The sequence below is a fragment of the Synchiropus splendidus genome, chromosome 13, assembly GCF_027744825.2.
Source record: "Synchiropus splendidus isolate RoL2022-P1 chromosome 13, RoL_Sspl_1.0, whole genome shotgun sequence".
NCBI lineage: Eukaryota > Metazoa > Chordata > Actinopteri > Syngnathiformes > Callionymidae > Synchiropus > Synchiropus splendidus.
Genome location: NC_071346.1, coordinates 11,876,363 through 11,902,362, shown reverse-complemented (window position 1 = coordinate 11,902,362; position 26,000 = coordinate 11,876,363). Strand labels below are relative to the sequence as shown.

Sequence of the window (26,000 nt, the reverse complement as noted above, 5' to 3'; positions counted from 1 at the left end):
AGGGTTAAGTTCAGGATGAGAGGCTAGAGCAAGGTCCTCACAAAGATAGTGCGACTCAACTGTGTATGTGTGTGGCTGTTTGTACGGTACATGTCTGTGTGTGTTATCATTGGAGCGTTATCAGTTGCTAGATAAACTACGTCAGTGAAGAACATTGTTAGCGTTTTCCTTTGTGATCAAGTCTTGACATTGTTGACTTGTCGCCTCTGTCCTCTCCCGCAGATCAAACGAATGTGTGATGGCAGCGTCCACGCCAAAACAGTTCAGCCTTTATCTACATAAACCTTCCGAATGTTAACAGGTGGGATGAGGAGGGTCTCTCGCGAGAAGGTCTCATCACCACGCGCAAACAACAAAGGTGCAACCCACAGATCTGTTCAGTCCTCCAACATATCAAGAAGACAAATTCAACGTCCTGCCGAGAGACGAGACAAAAGTTCGCCTCCCGTTCACCACTTAGCACTCAATTTATTTTCTCATCATTTGCATTCTCTGCACACAGAAGGTGGAATAGTTGGATGAGTCAGCCGTCAGGGCTGGTTCTGTAGAAGACCAAGATTTTTATTATTATTATGATGATGATTTCTTTGATAATTAGCCATATTTCATAGTTTACAAACACATGCACCTTGACTTTGAATTGACTTCTGAAAGGCACAAACTTTTACAGGAATCTTTGGCCAAATCGGAGGGGCGTGTACAGTATTGTTTTTAGAGATACTAGTGAAACTAGATGTCGAAATGAGGGTCTTGGACATATGAATGTTCTTGGTAAACCAACATACCTGTGTACCTTGGAAGCACCGCCAGGTCTCACCTTGTCACGTGCCATCAAGGTCATGCAGCTCCAACCAGAGTGTTAATCTCAGCAGTGTTATTTGTTTACCCAGGGTGAAATTTTCTTTTTTGTATGGCTCGTTGTGTTTTTATTTTGTTTTCAGTTTTCAGTGAAAAGTGGGGTTCTTATTGGTTTTATAACATTTGACTTCCTTTTAAACAAAAAAAAGGGTGTTTTTTTTTCTTTGGAGTTTGTTATACCTCTGCCATTGTTGTTCTCGTTCTCGCTCCAGTCCATCGACTCTAAACCCTGGTGAATGATTTGATCCATTTTGAGCCGTCTCTTCTAAAGAGGGCGGGCCATTTTAAAACTGTGTGAAAGAAAGATCCACTGTCGAGCGCTAGGAATTTAGAAACAAAAAAAAAAAAGTAGGTCATTGAAAACCACATGTGCACTTGAACTGTTGTGTGCTTATTTCAGTCCTGAGACAAGCTTCACTTTTAAGAAACACGTTCACTTGTAGTCCTGTCTGCATAAACCAAAGCACAGTCTCATCTTCAAGGGTTACATATATAGCTTCAGATCGGTGAAATAACCCCAGTATAATCCCAGTTCCTGTCTAGTTTCTTACCCGATTGTACCTAACAAAGCCTTAGATTGAAGGTCCTAGACCAGTCAAATGTAATCCGATCACCATGCAGGTAAAAAACACCAATGATGTTCTCTCACGTTTTGTTTGTGTTCAAGTAAGAATAACTCTTAAATCTATCATGTGTTACTTAAGGATTTCAGCCTCACTGAGGCTCGTAGTTGTAGATTTTCCTTTTTTTGCCTTACTATATATTACTTGACTACTTTGATATAGCCTTGTTAGATTTTCAGTTAGAAGAACCGTTGAAATAATAATCTGTTGAGTCAATATCCACTTCATTCATATAGCTGGATGTCATTGTTTCGAGTCGGTGTGGCGTCACTGGGTTGCTTTGTCGAGCTCTCGTACACCAGATCCGTCGCGGCTCTCTTCAAAACACCCGAATGTTTCAACCGACTTCTTTTTGTTTCTCGTGTTAAGATATATATTGTATGAAAGTATAGATTGTCCATGTTTTAGAATATAGTTGTTTTCTACTGTATCCATTTCAACAAATATATATATGTACTTACGTTTGAATATTTCTTAAGTTTGCCCTGAATGTCAGGCCAAAACGAGCAGTGAGATTGACGGGTGTGTTTTTGTTTCTTTTGGTGGAGAGGTGAATATATGAGCAGGAAAGCTGAGACTTTTCCACACGGGTCAAGTCGAGAGAAAAAAAAAAACAACAAAAAAAAAGAAATAAATGCTGCAGATCATGAGTTTGAAACCTAAGGGACGAAGGTTGACTTTTTGCACTTCTGTATATAGTCAAATGAACAGAGAAAAAAATGTGTATCATAATGAGATATTATTTTGAATAAGAAAAAAAGATCTATAATTATAAGGAATTTTGTTAGGTTAATTTAAATTCGTAAATTAGATGACCAGCTAAAATTGCTTGCAAAGTTAAGGCACTAGTTTCTTGGCCAATGCATTCAGAGAAAGCTACGCGCGTTTTTGTCTTATTTTGTCGGCGGCTGATGTTGCCAGGGAATGTTGCCAGGGAGTAAATATCCTTATGTCATGCTGACTCCACCCACTCACACGATGTCATATTCTTGACTTACTGCTGCACCGTCACCACCGACGGGATGCAGTCCAGGCTGCACGTTTAGGACCATACTGTCCCGTCCCAGAAAAAGGTTGAAGGGAGTCGATCCCAGCTACTCAGGGTAAGAGACAGGGGATGCCCAAGACAGACAGGGAACTTGATGATTTAGTGCTGTCAATAGATTCAATCTTTTAATCTCAATTAATCGCACCGCAGCTGAGTTAACTCGCGATTAATGGCAAATGAATCGCACCTTTTGTATCTGCGCTGAATGTAACTTAAAGGAGGATGTTTAAACAATAGTGTTTTCCACTTGCAAACATTTGTTTACTCCAACAACCCAACACAACAGTGTCAAGAACATTCTTTAGATCGAGCTCAGCGGCTCAACAACATGCTGAAAGAAACAGCATGATAAGCATTAAAGGCTCCTCTGGTGTTGATAACATATTCCTTTATTCCATTTAAAACCAATGCAAAATGTGTGATTAATTTGCCATTAATCGCAAGTTAACTCTCCTGTAGTGCGATTAATTGAGATTAAAAACTGTGTACGATTGACTGCCTTAATTCACATGCCTATTCGTACCGTCACACAGTTGCCTCCTTTAAATCCAAAGTAATTTAATCTAACTGTTCACCCTTTTATCATGAATAAATATTTAACATTTTTAACTTTTTTCTATTCCCAAGTTATCATTTAAAACATATTATATATTATATTGTACAGTAAAACAGTGGAGAAAGAAATCATAACAGAACTGCAGAAAAAAATAATACTAAATTAAACAGCAATGAGAGCTGAAAATGAAAATGAAACGTTATGAGAGAAATAAATATATATGTATTGAATAAATAAATGAAATTATTTAAAAGCAATATAAAAAAAAATACAAAGTAAAGTGTATGCAAGAACATTGTACTAAGATGCAGCTTTAAAGAAAAATACCTGTAAAAAGTGAGAATAATCTTTCATTAAAAATAAGGCTTGTGTTTTATAGTGTACAATTGGTAGCCACAAAAGGACCGACTACAGTCAGACCCCGGGCCACAACACTGACCCTTACTTCCACACGTATGGTCCCAAACTTTCGACTTGGACTGTGTCGCCGTGTTTTGACTGCATGTAAGAGTATAAATAAAAGACATGAATAGACTTATATAAAGAGAGATTCAGATATCAGAATACACAACACTCTTTATCTTTTATTTGATGCAGTAGGAAATACACACAGGTTACTTCCACTCATACTACTCTGAATATCAAAGGTTCTTCTGGTATTATTCACAGGATAATGAACTAGTACACCTTTCTCCAGTAACTCACTCATGAATGTGCACTCAGCAGGCGAAGGCCCCACCAAAATGCAAAATTAGAATGAATGTAACAGTTGGTCACTGTCTGACTGTGTTACTTGCTATCGAACCAAAGCACCGTATTACCTAAAGTAGACGCTCAGTCCGATCACTCTTCCCTGCTGGGGGCACACATATCGCTTTTACTGCTTTTTTTTTTCCTTTGGTTTGTTTATTTTGACTCGTAAGTGCAACCACCTATGTATTTGCTAACTGTTGCCACAGAGATGTCAGATTTGTTTATGCACATTTAACTGTTGCCATAAATGACTCTTGCTGTATGGATGATTAAAAAAAAAAACTAAATAAAAGAATATTTGATTTGCTCATACAACACAGCTGTGGTCCAGTTTTCTTTTCTCAATCCCAACTTCTGCAGCTCATGATGTCATCATTCTGGAATGGCTGACTGTTGCTCAGGTTTGTGTTATATGATGTTTCTGGGTCGTATCTGCTCGTCTCCTTATATATTGTACCTTTGTGTAGCCAGGAGAGGTCCCGGATGGTGAGACACAAGTGTGTGAGAACCGTGCTTGAGCTTTCATGTGAGTATCTTCAACTGCTTTTCTATGATGCTTTTTGCTGAATAAACAGAGCAAAGTATTCTGTTATGTACCACGCAGTGAGGGTGTATAATACAGTGAAATTGTTGTGTGTCAGTCCTCAAACATGAGGTCATAAGGTCAGAGCAAAAGTGCAAAACTCGTCAACTTCGTCATTCACTATTATTTTTTATTATAACAATGATATTAGTAGTTCCAGTAAGTTCCGTGTGGGCGGGGCAGAAACAGGATTTCTCAGTAGGTGAGGCTTTATAACAGAGTATTGGGTTGGTGAGGTTTCATGAAACGTTGTTGTGATTTTCAGAGGCCACCAGATGGCACTGTCTGCTGTGAGATGTTTGGACTAGAGCAACAAATTCAATGAAACCTCACATCATTTCTAAACAAAGAGCGCCACATGGAGGCTTCTGAAAATTTGGACACTGTTTCGTTATACACCCATCACTACTTCTTAGCCTCCATGAAGTCTGAGCTACGTCGCCAAATGTATTTGGATGGACAGATGCACAATAGCTGCTCATGTTGTTGGAATTGTTCATAGTTTTCAAGTCATGAACTTGCTGCCAATGAAGGTGAGTCTGCAAACCTCCAGGGACGCACTAATCCATCTACAGCTAGATGTTCCGCTCCGTATAGCAACAAGGTTAAATGGCATAGAGCTGGGGTCACCAACGTGGCGGCGCGGAGAGACCACAGGAGTAGCATTTTCCAATCATAACCATCTTCTTATTTTCATATCTTGTTACCCCATATTGTGAAAAACAACAATGTTATTGAAAGAATGTCAGTCATTATTCATAATATTACACAGTAAGTTCTGTCTTTCCTTTGATGGCAGCACCTCAGGTCAGGCAGTGCCCCTGGCGTAGCTTGCAGTTGGTTGGTGGTCACTGCTGAAACACCTGGTCACATTTGTATTTCACATTAGCGTTTACATGATTCATTTCTCTTGGTCTGTGTGTTTGCGATCACATGGTTTAGCTGGTGCTGACCGGAGAGAATCTCTTTCCAGTGACCACATGACCACATTTCATGTCATCTTCTGATGGTAGAGGTCACAGTTTCTGTGGCGAGGAGACGGAGATTGTTGCGTTCGAAGGGAAAATGACATTTTGGGAGGCGTAATGGGATGTGAGTAATTATTACATAGTAGTTATTAGATGTCCTGTAAAAAAGACTAGTCATGAAAGACAATCCGCTTCAGTGAAGTGTGACCCTGTTTCTGAGGGCACGTTAGGGTCAGTGACCGTGAACATGCGTGAGGTCACGGGTCAGGCGGGCATGTCTGGCCTTGTCTCGTCTGCCCGCCCACGTGACTGCACCGTCTGCTCTTTTATTTTGGTGACGGCTCCTTTAAGAAACCGGAAGTCTGCTCTCCTGACGCGTTGAGGATGTGGGCAGGAAACGACATGCAAGAGAGGAGCGATCACGCTCCGCAGCTCAGTTGCACAACACGGCGGCCTCAAAATGCGCTTTAACGTCGAACTCTGATGTCCAGCCGCGGCCTTCCTGCTCGGTTCTGCAGGCCCGGAGCGCGTGATTCCCACCTCGGGGCTGGTCAGCGGGAGAGAAGCGGCACCGTCGCGGAAAAGGGAGGCGTCTGCGATCGTGTTCTTTAAACCCCCCCAACAGCCATGAGGGAGTACAAAGTGGTTGTTTTGGGTTCGGGTGGAGTCGGCAAATCCGCGCTGACGGTCCAGTTCGTCACCGGCTCCTTCATCGAGAAGTACGACCCCACCATCGAGGATTTCTACCGGAAGGAGATCGAAGTGGACTCGTCTCCGTCGGTGCTGGAGATCCTGGACACCGCAGGCACCGAGCAGTTCGCCTCCATGCGCGACCTGTACATCAAGAACGGCCAGGGCTTCATCCTGGTCTACAGCCTGGTCAACCAGCAGAGCTTCCAGGACATCAAGCCCATGAGGGACCAGATCATCAGGGTGAAGCGGTACGAGAGGGTCCCCATGATCCTGGTGGGCAACAAGGTGGACCTGGAGGGGGAGAGGGAGGTGACCTCTGGTGAGGGCAAGGCTCTGGCCCAGGACTGGAGCTGCCCCTTCATGGAGACCTCGGCCAAAAACAAGGGTTCGGTGGACGAACTGTTTGCAGAGATCGTGAGGCAGATGAACTACACCAGTGTTCCAAGCGGAGGAGACCAGTGCTGCTCCTGCGTGCTGCTCTGAAACACACAGCCGCTCCTGCTCTGCAAAAGTGTTTACATGACAAACTACTTGAATGTTTGGGGACTTTTTTTTTTTTAAAGCAAAAAAAAAAATAGCTTTGTATCTGACACTTCTCTGGAAACGTGCCTCAGCGGGAATGTGTTATTGTGAAAGCCTAAGAGACACACAGCTTTTCTAATGTGATTTCATTGTGGTTTTTATTGGAGAGGAGGGCGTCAGGAGTGGGATCCACTCCAGCCTTCGCTACTGTATTTGAAGTCGTGGACTGTGCTTGTGTTGCTTTTATGTTCCCTCCCCTCCTCAGTGTGCTGACATATGATGGTCCCTCCTCAGTGCACAGACTAGGACCTTGGTGCGTTTTTGCACGGGGGTTGGGGTGCATGGCCACGCCCCCTCCCGTGTCAAGTGCCTTCCTTACTCAACTCCTGTGACCGTGCCAACACTTGAGCCCTTCTCTCTCTGCAGTGCGTCTCGATGGCAATCAGAACTTTTCGCTCTTTTACCTTCTTGTTCTACTTCTGGTTTCACTGGCCGCTTCTAATCTGGATTGGACTCAAGTGGTACTACGACAACTGCAGTTTTGCTGAGTGATGAGCAGGTTTTCTTAAACACTTTTGACACATTGTAATTCTCCCTTTGGACTAATATTGTGCCATTCACCTGTTGGAAGACTTGGAATACAAATCACATTTTATGTAAACTTGTGTTGTCGGTCATTAATTCACATCATTACGGGATGACATTATGACCACCTGTCTGATATTCTGAAGTTCAGATTTGAGGTTTTTCAATCCTTGTTCAGGTGGCGCAGTATTTTGGTAGCAGTGCACTCGTATCGCAACCTTGACACCTAACTAAACTGGTGGCGCTGTGGTTTAAAAATGACGTTAGGTTTCACAGAAATGGAAAGAGTGCCCCCTAGAAGGCTCAGATCCACTTCACTTTTACATCAAAAGTCCAGTTGGCCCATTGCTACTGTTATTACACATTAGTTACAGTTAATGCTCCAGCTTAGTCCAGTGTTACTATTGTTTATGCAGAGCTGAGAAAGATGTTCCAGCCGATTCGAGCGCAGGCTCGCGATACGGAACTCAGGCTAGCGATAGCTACTGTTAGCAACATTGTACTTTGCATTTTGCATATATATATATATATATATATATATATATATATATATATATATATTTCAGACTATGTCACTAGTTTGAAAGTTGTACTTCCTGTTTATGTCGGGGGAGCCATGTTGGATCGCCAACGTTGGGTGATGAACTTGCCATGAAACACACATGGGACGCACCTTTAACTCGAGTCATCTATTGTCGAATATTTCGCAGCAAAGCCGTCGCAGCGATTCCTTTCACATAACTCAGCAGGTTTTGAAATTTCACTCCACATCAAAGACAAACACTCTTTAATCTTCTGCAGTGATTTGCATTTGGCATTTAACAGTCATGACGAATGCACAAACCATCTTCCCTCTTTTGCTCTTAGACAGAAACTGCAAAATAAGAGGAAGTTCTTCTTGAGTTCAACTTTCTCCAAGACCTTTTTAACAAGAAATAAAACCACTCAAGGGTTAAAATAAGAGGTATTAAATCAGGAAATGAGGAGAGTTTGAGCCAAGCATAATTGTATCTGTTAAGGTTTATTATTTTCTCTTTCTGTGGCCGCATCAACTGGTTCCCACTTCCACGTCGTATTTCTAATGAAGTCAAATACACATTAATACAAAATACACAAATACACACAGAGAAAACCAGATATCATGTTGGCGCTGCAGTATTTCTGGAATGTCTTGAGCTTTGTTGAGCTGCTGTTTGGGTTTCAGTGTTGCAGTGATTCCAGCTCAGGGTGGAGCCAGAAGCTTGCTGCCTTGCTCATGAGCGAGGGAAGACTCAGTCAGGAGGCTATTCATTTGATATTTCTACTGAGAGCTTTGGGTGGCGACCAAAACATTATGACCATCTGCCTACTGCCTGTTCTTTGGAACAATGGAGGCTTAAAGCAACAAAAACAAAAATAAATATGCCACAATAGCAACAAAATATCTAACCCAAGACGACATGACTGTGGTCCTCACACATGTCGTCACATGTCACATCGATGGCCTAGAAGTGACAGCACTTAATGTTCACTATCTTCATTAGATTCACATATAACATTGGTTCATATGCTGGAGAATGGTTGCCAACAGCAAGACATTTAAATGTTGACATTTTATTTTGAAAGCAGGTTGGAATGCATTGATAAACTTTCATTTCATTTCCGATCAGTTTGTTTTCTTGTTTCCGTCGCGTCTCTAGCGGACGGCGGCTTTTGGTAGAGACTGGAGGTTTGGCCTCTCAACATGCTTCTCAACCATTTCCTGTTTACCAAAACCAGGAACACTCCAGTGTTGCAAATTGATGGACTCAGCTGCTTGTGGTCCTCCATAGCTGATGACTTCATCTTTCAGATCGCGCTGTCTGTGCGACTCTGTGGTGAAGGGGCGGAGCCCAGTCTGTGCTGGTCATCTCAGCTTCACACCCCATGCAGCTTCTCGAATCTATGGCCATCCTCTAAAACGGAACAACAAGAAGTTGTGAGGGGAAAGAGACGCACGATCAAACGCAGCGCTCAGTGGCAGTATGTCTCCTGTACCTGAAGGAAAATGAAGGGCGAGTCACTGGCGTGGTCCTTGTTTTATATGCTGCCTCCCGCCGGGTGGCGAATTTTGGTGGGAAGGTTATCAGAATCAACTTTATTGCCATGGTCAGTGAGGATCTCACAGACTGGGAAACTGCTTTGGAACAACGTGTAATAATGAAAAAATATAATGATAATAATAATATATGACAACTGGGCTGTTCCTGATCCAAAATGCCATGACTTAAAAACAACTTGTCTGGCATTGTTCGACCTTATGAACAAGAAAGAAAAGCAAAATAAATGGATAAAATGGATAAAAATTCGCGAATAGGATTTTGTTGGGACGTTGACTGGGAAAATGACATCAAGGGGCCTTATACGGTGGCCCTGGAGGGCAAATGACAAACACAAAAGAAGAGTACGACCACAAACCAAAAAGCACATTCACAAATAATTAAAAAAAAAAAATTAAAAAAAAAAACACTTTAAAGTGTAAAGCAAAAAAAGAAAACACAAGTGAAAAAATAAAGACCAAGTTAAAATCTCGCAATCTTTTTTTCAGTTTTTCTTTTCTTATTATTATTTTTTCTTCCACATGTCGATAATGGTGGTGATAAAAAATGTTTTTGTATAATTATCTGGTGTCATTTCACATGATTTCAGGCAAAATCAATATCATTTTCCATATTTTACAAATCCTATAGATATTTCGAGTGCAGTATAGTGGAAAACATTTTTTTTTTTTGCTTTTAATGAGTTTCTTTGCTTTCATAAATGTTCAGGTGACAAAGGCATTTTTGAGTTTTGATAAATTGTCATTTTTTTGGCCCCATCGCTGTCGTGTCACAACCAATTTTTTTTTAATTCCCCAAAATTCGAATTTTGGATTTGCGTTGACCTTCAGAAGGTCCAAGGATCACCATAGTCTTGGACATACATGTTTCATATTTCATTAATCACACAAATGTTAGGAGTAATTTGACAATAATAATAATAATAACATACAAGTGACAGCAAAGAACGTTTTCCCCATAATACTTTTGTTTTTTTTTTACGTGGCAGAAGTGGGCTTCCATAATTTTTCCTTTTCTTTTCAAAGGTCAAAAATAATTTTATCCACCCTGACCCTGACGACTGACCCGGTTTTCAGCCAGCTGTGATGACTCTGCAACAGCGCCCCCTGGCGTGCAGTTCAAAATACACGCGGAATGTTGTTGCTTGACTCTGTGGCTTTCAATGTTTCTTGCCCAATGGAGCCGAACACGGTTCTCCCTTTATACATGAGCAAGCCGACACTTCAGCTGCTTTAGATGAAGCGAGAGTTTGTGGGCGTTGTTTAAAATACTCATCAGAACAGTGGCGTGGAAAAGATCGATCAGTCATTGCTCTGATCATATCAAGTGTCGCGTGACCTTCGCTACATTACCTCACGCTTTTATACAACAGTATAGATAAATAACAGCATTATTACTGTTAGATATTTAGATGTAAAAATACATTTCAGATAGTCTGAAATTGATTTTTGTAATGTTCTCGGATTTATTTATATAATTATGTTATGTTATATTATTGTATATATTGTGAATCTGTCGATGTATTACAAGCCCAAATACTTAACCAAGCAAATACATTTAAAAATATTTAAAAAGTTTGTAAAAAAAAAGGTTGTCTAAAGTTTGTTTTCTTATGCGGTGTCGCAACGTGTGGACTGAAAAATTATAAATATTACGAGGCCCAAAAAGACTCCATTCTATTCACAATTCTATTCATCAATAAAACATGTTTTGTGTTTTCTCTTTTTATTTTCCAACACAAAGCAACTGTCTTTATAATCTCGAGCTGTAGGGGGCGCGGTTTGCCGCCAAACACAAACCCTGAGGAAGAAAAGCGCTTTGAACTTTGGCCACCACCCATTGTATAAGCGGCGGTCGAGTTCCACATAGCAGGAGTCGACACCTGAAGACGGTGTCTGGCAGTGTTTTCTCCGGATTCACTCAAGCAGCTCAGAAGAAGCATGTGGAGGCCAGTGTGTTTGCTGCTGCTGCCCCTGGTATGTGGGGCAACACAAGGGGAGCCAGACTTTTTGGGGAAACTTCTAGTGGTGCCTATGGATGGGAGCCACTGGGTGGGCATCAAGGCCATCGCACAGGAGCTGGGTCGCCGTGGGCACCAGGTCACGGTGGTGATACCTGAGGTCAGCATGCGCATGGGCCCTGGGGACCACTACCAGACGCTGATATTCCCCGTCCCCTACGACGCGAGCTTTTTAGACTCCGTGATGTCAACTCACAAGACCATCATGCATAAGTCGTCTGACCCTCTGTTGGAGAAGGTCAGTGCTCGGTTTTCCCAGATCCAGAAGATCGCAAACCTCCTCCACGTCACAGCAGAGAGCCTCCTCTACAACAGCAGCCTCATCTCTCACCTGGCCCTGCAGGTCAGTTCCACCTCTGGATTCGCCACATTTCATATCCCTGAAATCACTGTCTCTTATCACCTTTTGTGTGAAGGAGTTTGATGCCGTCCTGACTGACCCCATGGTGCCAACCGGGTCACTAGTCGCCCGGAAATTAGGTTTGGGCTCATTTTCCTTAAGTCGCAATAAAGCCAAATAAATAAAAATATATGTTTTCTGTGAACCTCCAGGTCTCCCCACGGTGAATTTGCTGAGAGGTATTCCATGTTCCCTGGACATGCAGGCGTCCGGCTGCCCCATGCCTCCCTCCTTTGTGCCTCGATTCTTCACTGGATACACCGATCGGATGAACTTTAAGGAGAGAGTCATCAACACCTTGGTAAGAGTTTACACGCTGAAAATCTCAAATCTTTCAGAATCTAAATTCATTTTATTTCATTTGGAAATGAGCGATGTAAATTGAAAAAGGGATTTGCAAAGTCACAATGACGAGCCAGGATGCCATGAAACGGTGTGCATGGTTCATCTGGAGCGATAAGCCTCGGTGATTCCAGGTGGACACTCCTTTATGAGCTGGAGCCTGCTGGTCCAGTTCAGCGAGAAGAGGGAGCGGCACACGCCTCACTCTCACCATGTATTGGTGAAATAAAAAAACAAACACATTTTTTAATGATCACAATTGCGCAAAACAAAAAAAAAAAAGCAAACGTTTATGACAATCTATGCCAAAAATTGGGTTCATAATGTTTGACCAAACACAGTCACGTTTGCAGTCAGCGAGTAAAGCTGTGTTTTTATTATATGTAATGTGTTGGTTTTCATTGGGTTTTCACAGGTGGCTGCTGTGGAGCCTCTTTTCTGCAGGCTGATCTACTGGCACTTTGATAACATCGCTGCTCAGTTTCTGGGTGAGAACGTGGGAATCGCTGACGTCTTGAAGGAGTCTGACATCTGGCTTCACAGGTAGAAACTTCATTTCCATATAAGGATTTAAATAATCGTGGAAGTCATGAAAGTATTGGCTCCGCAGAATCGACTTCACGCTGGAGTTTCCGCGTCCTCTGATGCCCAACATTATTCCAGTGGGTGGCATCAACTGTAACGTGAGGAATCCTCTTCCGCAGGTGAAAGACGGTGAATGATAACCATGTTTTCATCCCAATAAAAATAAATTCAAACACTTTTTTTCAGGAACTGGAACCCTGGGTGTCTGGAGAGCACGGCTTCATTGTCTTCACTCTGGGCTCCATGGTGTCCGACATGCCAGATGACTTGACCCTAGTCTTCCTGGAAGCCTTCAGGCAGATCCCACAGAAGGTTCTCTGTCACATTTAAAGTCCAAAGAATGACAAAGAACGCTCAATGCTTTTGCTTTTTCTGGCAGGTGATATGGAGATTCACTGGCACGGTCCCTAACAAGGTTCCTGAGAACGTGAAGATCATGAAGTGGGTGCCTCAGAACGACCTTCTGGGTGAGAGGCTAATCTGCAGTGACGCAATCCAGCTGATGTCACATGCTCATAGTGTTTCTCGCTCCGTTTCTCAGCCCATCCTGGAGCCCGGGCCTTTCTCACCCACGCGGGGTCACATGGTCTGTTCGAGGGCATCTGTCATGGCGTCCCCATGGTGATGTTGCCACTGAACGCTGACCAGCCTGACAATGCTCAGAGGCTGGTGAGCAGAGGAGCTGGAGTGGTGCTGGACATCTTCGCTTTGACGCCAGAGGACCTGGTCCAGGGGATAAACCAGGTCATCAATGACCCCAGGTGACTCCTTCATCTCACTTCAGACGCCGCTCTGGCTCAGCTCTCTAACTGCAGCGTTGTGTGTTCCAGCTATAAAGCGAACATCCAGAAGCTCTCAGCTCTTCACAACGATCGGCCGGTGGATCCCCTCGAACTGTCTGTGTACTGGACCGAATTTGTGATGCGACACAAAGGAGCCAAACACCTCAGATCAGCACTGCATGACCTCAACTGGATCCAGTACCACAGTCTGGACGTGCTGCTGCTGCTCGCAGTGGTGATGCTGCTTCTCCTGACTGTGACAGTGAAACTTTTGAAAGTGTGTTTACGCAAAGTCACCGGGAAGAAGACGAAGCAAGAGTAGTTCTGAGCCCTTTTCACCTCAGTCAAATAGGACTCACCTTATAGTGGTTATGGGGAAATTTCTATACTTTTTTAATGATAGAAATCATTCATGAAATCATTTTTCACACCAGTCATGTGACTTTGAGAAAGTGAAAGGAGAACGTCAAGATCAAAATAGGTTTATTACTCAACAGAAAGGACGACATTGAGGATGTAGCTGTTGGCGGAGTCAGCGTCAGTGGTCACTCTTGCTGGGAGGGAAGAAGGCGTACTCTACAGCCAGAGCCACAGTAAATGCAGCGAATCCCCATTTGAATCCTTTGAGAAACACATTCGAGACGGACGCAGTCTTGGTGAAGCCGCCGGAGTACCTCCAAGCCTCGTTGCTATGGAGACAGATATGAAGCTTTTAGGTTTACATCCACCGTTTACAATTTCTAGCTCTAGCTCTGAGATTTCACTATCAATAATGGACTGAATGGCGAGTCATTTTCAGGGGAACAGATCTCATTTTTATTGAAATGGTTTTTGTGCAAATATTTTTCATTTTGAGATTTTTTTTTTCTTGACTGAATGTAATTCTAAGAAGACATACTTTCAAGGATACATTTACAATTGCACCTCTTAAAAATATTGCCTCAACCAGTTTGCTCTCAAGCTTCAACGTCAGTTTGGTAAAAAAAAAAAAAAAATCACAAGGTTACTCAGGGTTTTGCAAGAATCTGAAGACGTTTCTATGCACAACAGATGACTGTTCAATATCTACATGCGAGGACAAGTGTCATGTTCTGTAACATAATTTAACACAATAAAGGTTCTGACTAGCAGGTTGTCTTTAGTGCACAGCGGTCTTGCCATGAAACTACTCATGTATCCAGTGTTTTCACAAGAAAACTGGCAACGTGTAACATTGGAATATAGCAGAGCTGCTTCAGCAGCCATGAGACTCACCGAGCCCACGGGTCGCTGAGGCCTCTTGCCTGCAGCCTCTTCTGCGTGAACTCCAGCGGGGTCCCCTCGATCTTCCACTGCCTCCAGTCGGGCAAATGGAGCTTTTCGTGTCCATGGTCGCCTCCCATTCTAGGAAACAGGATATTATTATATTGAGAAACTGTTTGGTCAACAAGGTCACCCACTAGTTTGTCACCATTTTTACTTTTCACTTATTATTCCACGTGTTTAATTTCCTTTATAAATTTGGTTGAGGTCAGCTTTGAGAAAAATATGATTTCACTGATCACTATAGTGGAAATATATAATGTCTGTATAAAACAAAACAAGGCACTTGGACGGAACAGTTTAACAAAGAGGGACACATGCTGAAAGATATCAGCGTAGGAAGTACCAAGTTAAAATCCCTCGCACACATACCAATGAGGCACTTATTTTATGTGAGTAAATGCGCCTCAACAGCAGAGAGATCTTAGCTTCAGCCCATGGCAGTCGTGGCATCAAATCTCAATCCAGGTATATGTATGAAAGTCTTTGTCGTCGGGAGTCATGTGTAACATGAACAGAAGATTCCATACGGCAACAGGAACAAAACTGACCGAAGTACGCGGATAGCAGAGAAGCTAGCGCGAGGTGATATCCATGGACTACTGCACTGCACAACGTTTAACATAACACACATCAAATAGTGGAGTTGCTACAATCATGTGGATGTAAGTTCATGAAATTGAACGTCGTTGAATTCGCAAAAAAAAACACAAGGTACCTGAATTGGTTTGTTGTGACCTCTGATGTCAGCGAGTGCTTTGCGACAGTTGCGTCCTTTACGGCAATATTACGGCATATCTTTAGGGACAAAATACGTTTTCTAAAAATGGCGTTCTGTACTTGTACGTTTATTTATTGAATTCATAAAAATAATTCTTAATATTATGTTTCTCGTGTTCTTTTTCCCAACTTTGTGCTAAAGTACAGTTATGCAAGTTAAATCAACGATCTAATGGATCTGAGTATGATAAATTACTAACTTTTTAGACAATGCAAAAAAAAATAATTCAATAATCATCATTTGGTTTAACAGAACTCATTTTACAGTGAATGTGAGATTTTATTGTGTTTACATGTAACGACCAGTTGTCTTTGCCAACAGAAAGGTCAGTGAACAACTCCACTTGTAATTGAAATGAAACACATATGTTCAATCAAAAAGGTTATACATTTACATTTACATATACATGACACTAAAATTAAATCTGATCACATGACAGCAAATCCTGCTTCCCATCATACATCTCGCCATGCTCAGCCTCCATTAGCTTATGACAAAATCATTGATATTTGAATCATCTGACTGTGTTAGTTACTCAAACAAGTCAAAGTTTGCTCTTAGAGCTCAACAGTTCCTTCAGGCACTTCAGATTCTCGCCATCTGGAGCATCAGGCCATGCACTGTGATCTGAGGAGACACAGGAAACAATGTAGAGGGTCAATATAAGATGTAACTGTGTAAATTCACAATGCAATAGTTGAGAGTTTTGGGTGATTTTTAGGTCCCGTCCAGTTAAATTTTGAAGGTTAGGGACGTTATTATGGGTGACCTCACCAGGAATCTGCCACGGAGCATTGTACAGACTCTGTCCTGCATCCACTCGAAGTGTGGCACCCGAAATGAAGGAGGCGGAGGGAGACAGTAGGAAGCAAACTGCAGGCGAGATCTAAACAAAGAAAAAAAGATTGAAAAGCCGTGAAACTAAAATAGATTTACCGCATCTGCAATGCATTAATGTTAATTATCACATGATCTTTACCAGTGGGATTAAAAGATTTCAAGCAAAAATCTAAATAAGTCAAGACAATAACTCAACAGTCGTGATGTTTAGTCTCACCTCCTCTGGTACTCCCAGTCTTTTTGCAGGGCAAAATGGAACAGACATCAAAAACAGTTCTCGTCCTAACTCCTTGTAGTTCTCCATGGCAGTTTTAGAAAATATAGTCCCCTGCACAGACACAAATATATATACATTTGCTCTCAACTAGATACGAAAACAAAGGGTTACACTTACAGGTGCCACAGCGTTGACCCTGACCCCTGAACTAGCCCACTCAATAGCCAGACTCTTGGTGAGGTTGTCCACAGCTGACCTGGCTGCTCCAGTGTGACTGGTAAAGTGACATTTAGGTGACAATAATATTGAGATTTTACATATAAACAACCAGAAAAAAAAAGTCCAGCATTGCGGTGATGCTACTCACGCCATGCCTGGAAATCCTTTCCACATGTCAGCGATGATGTTGACAATCGCACCGCCGTGTTCCTTCATCCAAGCAGTGTAGACTGTGAAGTCCAGACAAAAGATATAAAACAATGACATGACCTCTAACCCACCAGACAGACCAGTGAATTCTTACCCTCCTTGCAGCAGTGAAAGGTCCCAGTTAGATTGGTGTCAATCACAGCCTTCCATCCTTTCGACGACATGTTTTCAACGGGACTGGTGAACTGGCCGCCGCCGTTGTTGACCAGGAAGTCGATCTGGCCGAACTTCTTCAGCACGGACGACACCATGGTCCTCACCTTCCCAACAAAGAGACAGTGTTTCACACCTGCTTTAACAGCATAGTTTCAAGAAAGAGTGTGAGGGAAAAACCTCGTCCTCATTCCGGATGTTGCAGGGCAGTGGGGTGACACTTGCAGGGCTGGAGAGAGGAATTCTTTCCCTCATCTCTTTAGCTGCTGCCTCCAGCCGCTCCAGCTTTCGACTGGAGATCACCACTGAGCAGCCTGGACACATGAAACAGGACCCACCACAGAAGCCAGTATATTCAATGACTAGCAATACTACAAAATCAGCGTGAATAACAGACACTTGTTTAACAACTATTATGGGTTTTGATGGAGGCTTCACATTCTGATCAAAATATTATTTCAAAGATCCATTTTTTTTTTGCTCCCACGTCACCACCATTTTTGAGTAAACAAGATTTACCTAAATAAACATGCAAATAAATAATCTGCTCATGTTTACCAACGGCAGAACCTTGGATTAATGAATGTAAGATACTTGTTACTGTAAGAATCGTTAAAAATATATAGCACCTTTTATATTCGGGGGAAAACAGAGCAGCAAATGCATGAGACATAAATCCTTAGTTTGCGTCCTCACATGTAAACTTTCACAGTCTGTCACTCATTGACAGTGTGTCGAAGTTCACCCTGTCACACAGATCCTGCACATCAGGATCTGTGTGAGCTGAAGAAAACGCGTAAGATTTGAAACTTGCCACTTACCGAGCTCCAGCAGCTCGGTGGCAATCGCTTTTCCGATTCCGGTCCCTCCACCGGTCACTATGGCCACTTTGTTGTTGAACAAGCCCGGTCTGAAGACACTGGCGGCCGCCATGTTGGCTCTGCGCTTCGCTGAAAGATTGGACGATGCGCGCGCCGCGCTCTACTGCCACCTACAGGAATTTCACTTTAAACCATGCGGAATATAAAACAGAATCTAATGCAGCTTCAAGAACGCATTTTGTCGACATATTGAGAGAAAATGTGTTTTTTTTTTCAGCAGTTTTTTTTTCTGTGGGAGTGATCTTGTTGCACTCCAGCTCCAAAATGGATAACAGTGAGTCAGATTTACTGCCAGTAGTGCAGGATATAACTCTGTCATACTGCAGTTTTCCAGGCAATCAGATGGTAATCTGAAAACTCATAAAACTGAATGTTAAACGAAAGCTGCTAGTTTAGTGCCTCATGATATTAGAAGTGCCTCATGGAATTCTAATATCATGAGGCACTTCAGTGAAATTTCTTGACCTGGGTTCTAAAGGAAACTATATTCCACAGGCAAAGTCTTGAATGTGTCAGTACCTCTATATGTGAAGCTCAAGATCTAACATGAACGCAGAGGCAAACGTGAATTATAGAATAGACATCACAGGGTCTAACGTAAGTGAAGGAATGGATGTAGAATACTTAAAAACCCAGGGTCATGACTTCAAGACAAGATTGTGGTTCCCAGCAGGTCATATTTAAGAAAACCAGACCTTAAATGAGGAAGAAGTAATTCAGGAGGAAAGCCTAGTGGCTTCCTGTGTCAATAGAAATTGAACTTTGAATGATTTAAGAAACATGAAAAAGGGCAACAGTTTTAAATGGACTATTTTATAATAGTGAACTACATAGACCAACTATCATCTGTAGGCTTACAAATATAGCAAATGCATTCTGTTCTAATGTTGGCTTGCCGTCGAGTAGAATGTCTGCGAAAATATCACACCACAAGCTTCTCCCTTGTGAATAGAATTAAAGAATGAGTTAAATAAAAACCAAGATAAAAATGTTCCACTCCAGACTGCTTTATTTGTGGCTGTTGAAGTCATGTCCAGATAGGATAAACTGTGAAAACAAAAGTCCCAAATCCAGCAGTGTACATCCACTGGTTTACTGGTCCTTCAACTCCTTCAGCCTCCTGATCGCAGACTTTACTGTGACAGCCGAAGTTGTGCTGCAAAATAAAAAAAAAGTTATTTCAGTAGCAGAACCAAAGGTATGCATTTATAAAAGACAACTTTCCAGGCCATGCAGTTCATCTATACTCAATTCTGCCAGTCTACGTTCATAGAGTATCCCAACGTTTTCAAATGCAAGTATCAAACACAAGCTATAACACTAAGATTTCTCTACAACACCAGTACTTTTACTGACCATTGTGAGTTTAGCCTCTAATTCAAAACAGTTTTTTCTATTTCAAACATCTTAAGAAGCCCTATCCAAACAAAAAACAAGCAGCAGCAACACTTTCCAAAAGCCAGCAAAGACAAAACTAACTTGTAAGTCCAGGCTCCACCAGCCACGGTCTTCATGCAGGACCCGCAGTGCCAGATGCCCACAGCCCTCCTCTTCATTTTGGTCTGCAATGCAAAAAGCAATGAATGAATCGTTCATAAAAAGGTCAGCCACAGAAGCTCCAGGTGGGACTTACCTTGCCACAGAATGAGCAGGTGTACTTGGCATGCTGGGAGATTTCAATTTTCTTCACCATCTTCCTCAGCGACGCACCGTAACGGGTGCCATATTTACCGACGATCCCCACCTTCTTGGTGCGCTTGGCCTGTGCAAACAAGTAGAGATGGATTTTCACTTTACAGTCTAACATTTAGGACGAACTACATGACAGCTGCACAATCGAATCCCTACCGGGATTAAGCCCAAATTAACTTGAGAGTCCGGGTTACATTGCTGAACGCCTCGGTCTGGACACTTGAAGTTAGTTCTAGGTGAAACGCGCTTCATCTTCCAGTGAGCTACTTAGCATGTTGCTAATTCAGCTACCACTTTTCTGCTTCGCGTTCAGAATTTCATTTGAAGCCAGGCAGAACTGTATGCTTTCAATACACTTTATAATTCATAACTATGGCACTAAGAGCGGGCGCCGACGGCCCATACGAGGACTCGTCAACCAGTATTTGGGTTTTTACACAGCACCGGTGGCAGCCATTACTGTCAATATCAGAGGAACATCACATCAAAACATCGGCATTTTCTTCTTCGCAATGCGACCTAGTCTACAAATAGAGTCTTGAACGAGTGTCTCGCAACATTACTGAACCATTATATGAATTGTTATGGTGTTATAGGGACGGGAAAGGACAGATTAACATGGATTGAAGTCAGACATTCAGCCCTCACCATCGTTTCAGTGGAGACGCAGGTCCAAAGAGGGAGTGTGTAGTGCGCGTGCGCGATTTACCCACTGAAACATGTTGCATTATGGGAATTTGAGTATTTACTGCGGCCAGCGCGGAGATGAGCTGACATGTTTTATATATTGGATCTTTTTTTTGACAAAGTGATTGTTTTGTTTTTAATGTCATAGTGTTTTTATTTCTGATTCATGGTTTGATTTTATCACAGTTGTTTACTGTAACTAAGGACGCTGGCTTCATAAGACTCGCGCATGCGTCGTCTTCTCACGGTCGTCAACATCCTCGCAGACACAGGAGCGAAAATGTTTGTCCACCTTGTCCTGGCAAGACGATCGCGTTTATGTCAATATAACGGCTGACCTTTTTGTTAACCGGGTAATACTGAGCTAAAGCCATGAAGCTCACACGCAAGTTAGTGCTTGCCAAGGCTAAAGCCTCTGACTTGGAGAGCGTGAGGAAGCTAAACTGCTGGTAAGTTGGTCAGTTTGAGTCATGCCTTAGGTTTACCTCATGTGTATGTATGGTTAATATATTTGGGCTTTCGTTTCAGGGGATGCAACTTGACTGATGTAAGTAATGAACACCGGCCTATATATGTTTGTAAGCTCATTAAAGGCTCACTAGCACTGACTTTTATCCCGAACTACATTATATTAAGCTGCCTCTTTGCAATCTTTTTATTTCAGATTTCCATCTTTTCTGAAATACCAAATGTTGAAGTTCTGACTTTAAGGTTGGTTGGTGACGCCCACTATCTTTTCTTCACATCTCATGAGGCTATTTCTCTCTTGTTCTCTCTAGTGATAACAAGATCACATCTCTGTCCCCATTCTCTGGCTGTCTGTCACTGACTGAGCTTTACCTGAGAAGAAACATGATCCAGTCCCTGTCTGAGCTCACTCATCTACGGCCACTGACTCACCTCAGAGTCCTATGGTTGGCTGAGAACCCATGTTGTGGTGAGAACACGAGCCAGTATCGCCTCACTGTCCTGCGCTGCTTACCTGGCCTACACAAACTGGACGACCAAGGTTAGAATGCACAATTGTTTTGTTTTAAATCCATATTAAAACTGTCTTTAATGGCTTGATTATGTACACGATGAAACTGCTTTGTTGCCACACTGAAGTTTGCTGTTGTGTTTGTCCAGTGGTGACAGAAGATGAAGTTGCGTTTGCACTCACCGAAGGGGAAGAGATTCTTACCCCGCCTGGTATTGTTACCAACCAGCCGGCAAAGAACGGACATCAGGATGCCGACACGGAAACTGACCCTCTTAACTACAACATGGAGGAGACAAAGTGAGGTGGTTTGATTACCATAATGTACAATTACAGCTCTAATTTGAGATTTTTATCTGTAGTAAAATCAGACAAGAGTTGGGGATGAAGCCCTTGTCCAGAGACAAGTTCCCGTCCGTGTCATCACCTTTGACAAGAACATCCATTAGAAAGGTAGTTTTACTTTGAAAAATTCCACAAAAAAAGTACTACTAAATGCTTTCTTTTACTGTATCACTCAGAATCACACTTTGGATGCCATTCTTCTCCTGCTGAAGGATTTGGATGAGGAGGAGCTTCGCATTGTAAATACAGCCACACACAACCTGTTGCAGACTTACACACTGGGGACTGACACGATGAGAGCATCACAACAGTCACTGACAAACTGCTGACGGTTCATTTGACTCTTTCAAATTTTACTTGATATGAGCCTAAACAAATCTGCTGAGACATGACAGTCCACATGTATATCTGCCTTGCAATACTTCTGAATGTAAGCTTTTGTTTGTGTATTTGTGTTAATAATAAAGACAGAAAAATGTGATTTCCTTTTTGGTACACTTTAATTCATCCATCTAGTTACAAAACTTCTTTCACTCTCTTTCAAAAAATTGTTCTTCTCAGTCCCCTTCCTCGTTCTCCAGGAAGTCCACCAGTGTGTTGGCATCCACGGGAACAATCAGGTACTCCACTCCATCTGCTCCCTGGATAAACAATCGTATGTCAGAGCTCGGAGACCGGAGTACAAAGAGTTAAAGACCTCACTTTGCGTGTGCGAATCAGCTTGTGGTCTCTAAACTCGGTCAGCTGCGTCCTCAGTGTGAGGTCAGAGTTCACCAAAAAGGCCTCTCGACAGCGCTGGTAGAAGTCTTGGAACGACAACCCTGCGCAAAATAATTTCAGTTAGAAACCGTCATGATGGAAGGAAGAAGATTTTGAAGTTGTCTTCACCTGTGTACGAAGGGTTGTCTTTGTTTTCCAGTTGGAATTTGACCAGCAGTTTGAAAATCCCTCTGAAACGGAAAGGCACAGTTCAGTAGATCAGTGTTTTTTCAACCGGGGTGCCGCGGAACACGAGTGTGCCGTGGGAAAATGATCCAGTTTCACCTCATTTGTCCGGAGATAGAGGTGGGCGATATTATGACATTAAATCATGAACGTGAGATCACATGGATTCGCTGACATTCTTTCTATACACTATACTACAGAGCTACAGTGTGTTGATGCGCTGATCTGTCCGTCAGTCAAAGCTGCGCTGCTTCACACACACTCACGGCGAAGAAGCCGCTCACATGCGCAACTTCCAGCTGTTTTTAAACGTGATGCGCCTCTAACTTGACCACACACTTTGACCACAAAACGTTGGAGGGAGTGATCCTTGTCGGACCCGCGACGCCAAAGATGTTCTGCGCCGCAGAGCTAACGGCTAACTTCAAAACTTTATTGATACTCGTAGACGGCCAAAGTTTGCTTAGTGGTTTAAAAGTTAGCAAAAAACTAAATGCACAACAAAATAAATGCGCTCCAAAATGTGAGGAGAGAAAGAATAATTGTTTTTATGAAGCAAGTTCAAGCAAAGAATACTAAGGATTTGTCTGGAAACTCAACAGTACAATAAAGTCATGCAAACGAGACAATACATGAATAAAGCATGATATATTTTGCCATATTGCCCACCTCTTTCTGGACACATTTCAATTTGTTTCTGCAAATATCATGGCAAAATAACAACCAAGTGTCAGTAGCTGCAGTTTTTTTCACAAATGAATACGGATTTTCTATAGGACTTTAAGCACCAGTACGCTTTGGCTGAAGTTCCAACCAAGGATGCGGTGGCTAGAAAAAGGTTGAGAAACACTGCAGTAGACAACCCAACGTCTTAAGCAGACTGAAAGTCTTACCTTGCATTCGGCGTCAAGCTGCGCAGCACATGTGTTAGCGAGGAAAGCGCCAGTGCACCGGTTTGTTGCACAAGCAAAGAGTTCTCATAGGACGTCTCCTCTCCGTAGTGCTGGTAGGTGACGCACTCCCACCACAACCAGTTAAATTGGCTTTGCTTAAACTGGTCCCACACTGAGAGAGCATGTGTCCAGTTAGCTACACAAGAACATCAGTAAATAGCGTCATGATAGCTCACCCAAAGGAGCGTTTATGTGGTCAATACTGGCCACGAGGTGAAGGTTCGGCAGAGATGCCAGCTGCCCAAGTGCACTCTGGGTCTTCTCCCCTCGCAGCATAGGCCCATCAATGTTATGAATCAACATGTAGATATGAATATCTGGGCCTGTTCAGTGACATACAGCACAGCATAGAAACAAAGACCCAGTTTGACGGTGAGATGCAGACACACTTACTCGTCTTCAGGGTCTGAGAGATGAACTGGATCTGGTCAGATGGTGTTCGAAAACTTCCTTGATGATCTAGAGCCTCAGATGTCAGAGAATTTAATATCTGCGGTGAAAGAAAACTGTCAAGTCAAAGGCATATTTCCAGGGTATACAGTTTTTAACCACCGATTTCAGGGTGATGGAAGGGAAGAATCCATTGACGACGAGGTGGATCTCTTCAGACAGGTGGGTTGTGCGAAAGTCCTCCAGCAGAGACTTTTTGCTTCCCAAACCGTAGAGCAAGACACTGAACCCCAATCTAGACACCAAAACACACTTTAAAGTCTAAATAAAGTGCTCATAACAGTGCAGACGATCAGCCTCTGTCTCCGTCAGACACCTACTGCAGCTGCAGCATCCACTTGTTGAAGTGCTTCCTGTGCTTGCTGTTGAGCAGCTGGATGTCTTTAGAGAAGCATGAGGGTTTCCCTTCCAACAGCTGGATCAGCTTCTCCTGGCAACACAAAGACTCACACATGAAAACAGCTGACTGGGAACATCACTGCATGTTGGATGGTTAACAACTGACTCGATCCAGTTTGGGAGTGTTGAGTCGCTCCAGTGTGCGGTCAGACGTCAGCACTTTTGAGCTGCCGTGAGCCTCGAAGTACTCCTCGACCATGCTGGGCTGGCTGACCGGTTCCGGAACATTCTTGGTTTTCTTAGCAGGCGTCTTATACAGCGCAGCTGAGGAACTTTTTTTGGGTGTTTTCACGTTTTCTTTATCATGCAGCTTTTTGTCATCCTCCATGGCATTTTCATCCCCCTCCTCTTCTTCTTCTTCGGAAGCTGACGGTGACAGTTCGCTGTCGCTGTCTGACCGAAGGCTTGGTGCTGTGAGACATATCAAAATAAATGATCTGCGTTTGAAAAAGACATCCTCACTCAAAGTAACTTGTCATCCTCTTCCGAAGTCTGTGTGGCGTCGTGGAGACAAACTGCACTTTCTTTCCCTGCGACGTAAAACAAAGTGAAAACCTGTCTCATGAGAAAACATCTGCTATCAGTCTCACCCTCTGCGGCGTTCTATTTTCATCTTTGTGGTCTGCACGGGAACATAAAACCCAGTTACGCTAGACGAACAAAAATTAAGAAAAAAGAAAGACTTGAACTTACTTCGGCCAGTGCGAGTGGGGGTGCGAGGCTCCATGTTTGGGTTTGTGCTGAACGTCACATTCTTCCCCGGAGTCCGCGCTAACTCACTTGCTACATACAGCAAGGATAAATATAAGTAACAACTAGAGATGTTTGTTAGGAGCACCAGACTGACTCACCGGTCTGAGCCATGCTGTGACCCCGTCTACTTTTCTGAAAAGTAAAGATGGATGATCCGGCCACCCTGGACAAGCCATCCTCCTCTTCTGGAAGGAAAATAAACTGTGTTAAGGAGAGCTTTCTTATACAGTACAATAGAGAGCGGCTACGTTTTTTAAGTGTGTCATCATTTATTGAAGGCTTTATCATTGAAACCTACGTAAATATATCCAGCACTGACCCTCTGTTCCCAGAACTTGGACATAGTTCTGTTCATCCATGAATCCATTCTCGTCCAAATCCGTTGCTCCGTCCTCTTTACTCGCTCGTCCGGCTGGGCTTTTAAATGAAACCATTTTCTGGACACCTCCGGAGTTGCTCTGCGGGACTACAGCGAACACAATACTGAGTTTGGGCACAGCATATAAGTTGAAACCGACCACACGCACCTTCCTGTTTGTCCACAATGTGGTCCAAAACATCTCCATCACCGATGAACTTCACTTCCAGCACACTCATGGCTGCAGGTGGTTGTCAAACCTTACGCTATAAACACACGACTGTCATGAAAATATGTATCGTAGAGGGTCCAAAGCGATGGAAAACATCCACCTCACCGCTCATCTGTCACTACCACAACAAACTATTGGAGACAGAGAGACACACGGAGAGCTGCCACAACTTTCCCCGCCATCCCGCAAACATTTAAGTCACGTGACA

The 26,000-nt window shown here is 42.9% G+C and overlaps 8 protein-coding genes across 29 annotated transcripts in view; 4 read left to right on the top strand and 4 right to left on the bottom strand.

The window, feature by feature from the left end:
- Positions 1-4,153, top strand: part of LOC128769941 (muscleblind-like protein 1) — a 55,920-nt gene extending 51,767 nt beyond the window's left edge. For all 22 annotated transcript variants that reach the window (XM_053884073.1, XM_053884072.1, XM_053884071.1 and 19 more), the window contains one exon: positions 223-4,153. The gene's annotated coding sequence lies outside the window, so the exon portion shown is untranslated. The remainder of the gene's footprint in view (positions 1-222) is intronic.
- Positions 4,154-5,754: 1,601 nt separating this feature from the next.
- Positions 5,755-7,393, top strand: LOC128769943 (ras-related protein Rap-2b-like). The gene has a single exon (XM_053884091.1). It carries the CDS (start codon positions 6,017-6,019, stop codon positions 6,563-6,565), a length of 549 nt encoding a protein of 182 aa, XP_053740066.1. The 5' UTR covers positions 5,755-6,016; the 3' UTR covers positions 6,566-7,393.
- Positions 7,394-11,108: 3,715 nt separating this feature from the next.
- On the top strand, positions 11,109-14,522 carry LOC128769929 (UDP-glucuronosyltransferase 1A1-like). Its single transcript, XM_053884022.1, has 9 exons — positions 11,109-11,630; positions 11,704-11,767; positions 11,840-11,988; positions 12,445-12,572; positions 12,640-12,733; positions 12,801-12,926; positions 12,994-13,081; positions 13,156-13,375; positions 13,445-14,522. Exons 1-9 carry the CDS (start codon positions 11,208-11,210, stop codon positions 13,716-13,718), a joined length of 1,566 nt encoding a protein of 521 aa, XP_053739997.1. The 5' UTR covers positions 11,109-11,207; the 3' UTR covers positions 13,719-14,522.
- On the bottom strand, positions 13,863-15,518 carry ndufb3 (NADH:ubiquinone oxidoreductase subunit B3). The gene is made up of 3 exons (XM_053884024.1): positions 15,417-15,518; positions 14,651-14,779; positions 13,863-14,085 (listed from the first exon to the last, which is right to left on the bottom strand). Exons 2-3 carry the CDS (start codon positions 14,776-14,778, stop codon positions 13,935-13,937), a joined length of 279 nt encoding a protein of 92 aa, XP_053739999.1. The 5' UTR covers position 14,779; positions 15,417-15,518; the 3' UTR covers positions 13,863-13,934.
- A 215-nt stretch (positions 15,519-15,733) lies between these two features.
- pecr (peroxisomal trans-2-enoyl-CoA reductase) lies at positions 15,734-18,057 on the bottom strand. Its single transcript, XM_053884023.1, has 8 exons — positions 17,940-18,057; positions 17,299-17,432; positions 17,060-17,225; positions 16,904-16,985; positions 16,714-16,810; positions 16,537-16,647; positions 16,254-16,365; positions 15,734-16,106 (listed from the first exon to the last, which is right to left on the bottom strand). Exons 1-8 carry the CDS (start codon positions 18,049-18,051, stop codon positions 16,024-16,026), a joined length of 897 nt encoding a protein of 298 aa, XP_053739998.1. The 5' UTR covers positions 18,052-18,057; the 3' UTR covers positions 15,734-16,023.
- Positions 18,058-18,990: 933 nt separating this feature from the next.
- Positions 18,991-20,490, bottom strand: rpl37a (ribosomal protein L37a). The gene is made up of 4 exons (XM_053882980.1): positions 20,340-20,490; positions 19,633-19,761; positions 19,479-19,561; positions 18,991-19,155 (listed from the first exon to the last, which is right to left on the bottom strand). The coding sequence occupies exons 1-4, from the start codon at positions 20,340-20,342 to the stop codon at positions 19,092-19,094; spliced, it is 279 nt and encodes a 92-aa protein (XP_053738955.1). The 5' UTR covers positions 20,343-20,490; the 3' UTR covers positions 18,991-19,091.
- A 121-nt stretch (positions 20,491-20,611) lies between these two features.
- On the top strand, positions 20,612-22,201 carry cfap410 (cilia and flagella associated protein 410). Its single transcript, XM_053882979.1, has 7 exons — positions 20,612-20,827; positions 20,907-20,925; positions 21,043-21,089; positions 21,158-21,387; positions 21,507-21,657; positions 21,720-21,810; positions 21,879-22,201. Exons 1-7 carry the CDS (start codon positions 20,751-20,753, stop codon positions 22,029-22,031), a joined length of 768 nt encoding a protein of 255 aa, XP_053738954.1. The 5' UTR covers positions 20,612-20,750; the 3' UTR covers positions 22,032-22,201.
- Positions 22,190-25,971, bottom strand: orc2 (origin recognition complex, subunit 2). Its single transcript, XM_053882978.1, has 15 exons — positions 25,730-25,971; positions 25,522-25,668; positions 25,301-25,387; positions 25,143-25,232; positions 25,040-25,071; positions 24,922-24,979; positions 24,556-24,860; positions 24,371-24,480; positions 24,153-24,285; positions 23,994-24,090; positions 23,777-23,923; positions 23,541-23,712; positions 22,591-22,652; positions 22,405-22,523; positions 22,190-22,343 (listed from the first exon to the last, which is right to left on the bottom strand). The coding sequence occupies exons 1-15, from the start codon at positions 25,797-25,799 to the stop codon at positions 22,260-22,262; spliced, it is 1,713 nt and encodes a 570-aa protein (XP_053738953.1). The 5' UTR covers positions 25,800-25,971; the 3' UTR covers positions 22,190-22,259.
- Between the last annotated feature and the right edge of the window lie 29 nt (positions 25,972-26,000).

Coding starts and splice junctions, on each gene's coding strand:
- LOC128769943 (XM_053884091.1), top strand. CDS start 6,017: ATGAGGGAGTACAAAGTGGTTGTTTTGGGTTCGGGTGGAGTCGGCAAA.
- LOC128769929 (XM_053884022.1), top strand. CDS start 11,208: ATGTGGAGGCCAGTGTGTTTGCTGCTGCTGCCCCTGGTATGTGGGGCA. Junction 11,631..11,703: donor TCTCTCACCTGGCCCTGCAG/GTCAGTTCCACC, acceptor TTTTGTGTGAAG/GAGTTTGATGCCGTCCTGAC. Junction 12,734..12,800: donor TGAGGAATCCTCTTCCGCAG/GTGAAAGACGGT, acceptor ACTTTTTTTCAG/GAACTGGAACCCTGGGTGTC.
- ndufb3 (XM_053884024.1), bottom strand. CDS start 14,778: ATGGGAGGCGACCATGGACACGAAAAGCTCCATTTGCCCGACTGGAGG. Junction 14,086..14,650: donor CTCAGCGACCCGTGGGCTCG/GTGAGTCTCATG, acceptor CTGTCTCCATAG/CAACGAGGCTTGGAGGTACT.
- pecr (XM_053884023.1), bottom strand. CDS start 18,051: ATGGCGGCCGCCAGTGTCTTCAGACCGGGCTTGTTCAACAACAAAGTG. Junction 17,433..17,939: donor CACCGAGCTGCTGGAGCTCG/GTAAGTGGCAAG, acceptor TCATGTGTCCAG/GCTGCTCAGTGGTGATCTCC. Junction 16,811..16,903: donor AAAGGATTTCCAGGCATGGC/GTGAGTAGCATC, acceptor TCACTTTACCAG/TCACACTGGAGCAGCCAGGT.
- rpl37a (XM_053882980.1), bottom strand. Junction 19,562..19,632: donor CCTGCTCATTCTGTGGCAAG/GTAAGTCCCACC, acceptor TTTGCATTGCAG/ACCAAAATGAAGAGGAGGGC. Junction 19,156..19,478: donor GGTGGAGCCTGGACTTACAA/GTTAGTTTTGTC, acceptor TTTATTTTGCAG/CACAACTTCGGCTGTCACAG.
- cfap410 (XM_053882979.1), top strand. CDS start 20,751: ATGAAGCTCACACGCAAGTTAGTGCTTGCCAAGGCTAAAGCCTCTGAC. Junction 21,658..21,719: donor TACAACATGGAGGAGACAAA/GTGAGGTGGTTT, acceptor TTTTATCTGTAG/TAAAATCAGACAAGAGTTGG. Junction 21,811..21,878: donor CAAGAACATCCATTAGAAAG/GTAGTTTTACTT, acceptor TGTATCACTCAG/AATCACACTTTGGATGCCAT.
- orc2 (XM_053882978.1), bottom strand. CDS start 25,799: ATGAGTGTGCTGGAAGTGAAGTTCATCGGTGATGGAGATGTTTTGGAC. Junction 24,861..24,921: donor ACTTCGGAAGAGGATGACAA/GTTACTTTGAGT, acceptor TATGTCTCACAG/CACCAAGCCTTCGGTCAGAC. Junction 23,713..23,776: donor CCACATAAACGCTCCTTTGG/GTGAGCTATCAT, acceptor ATGCTCTCTCAG/TGTGGGACCAGTTTAAGCAA.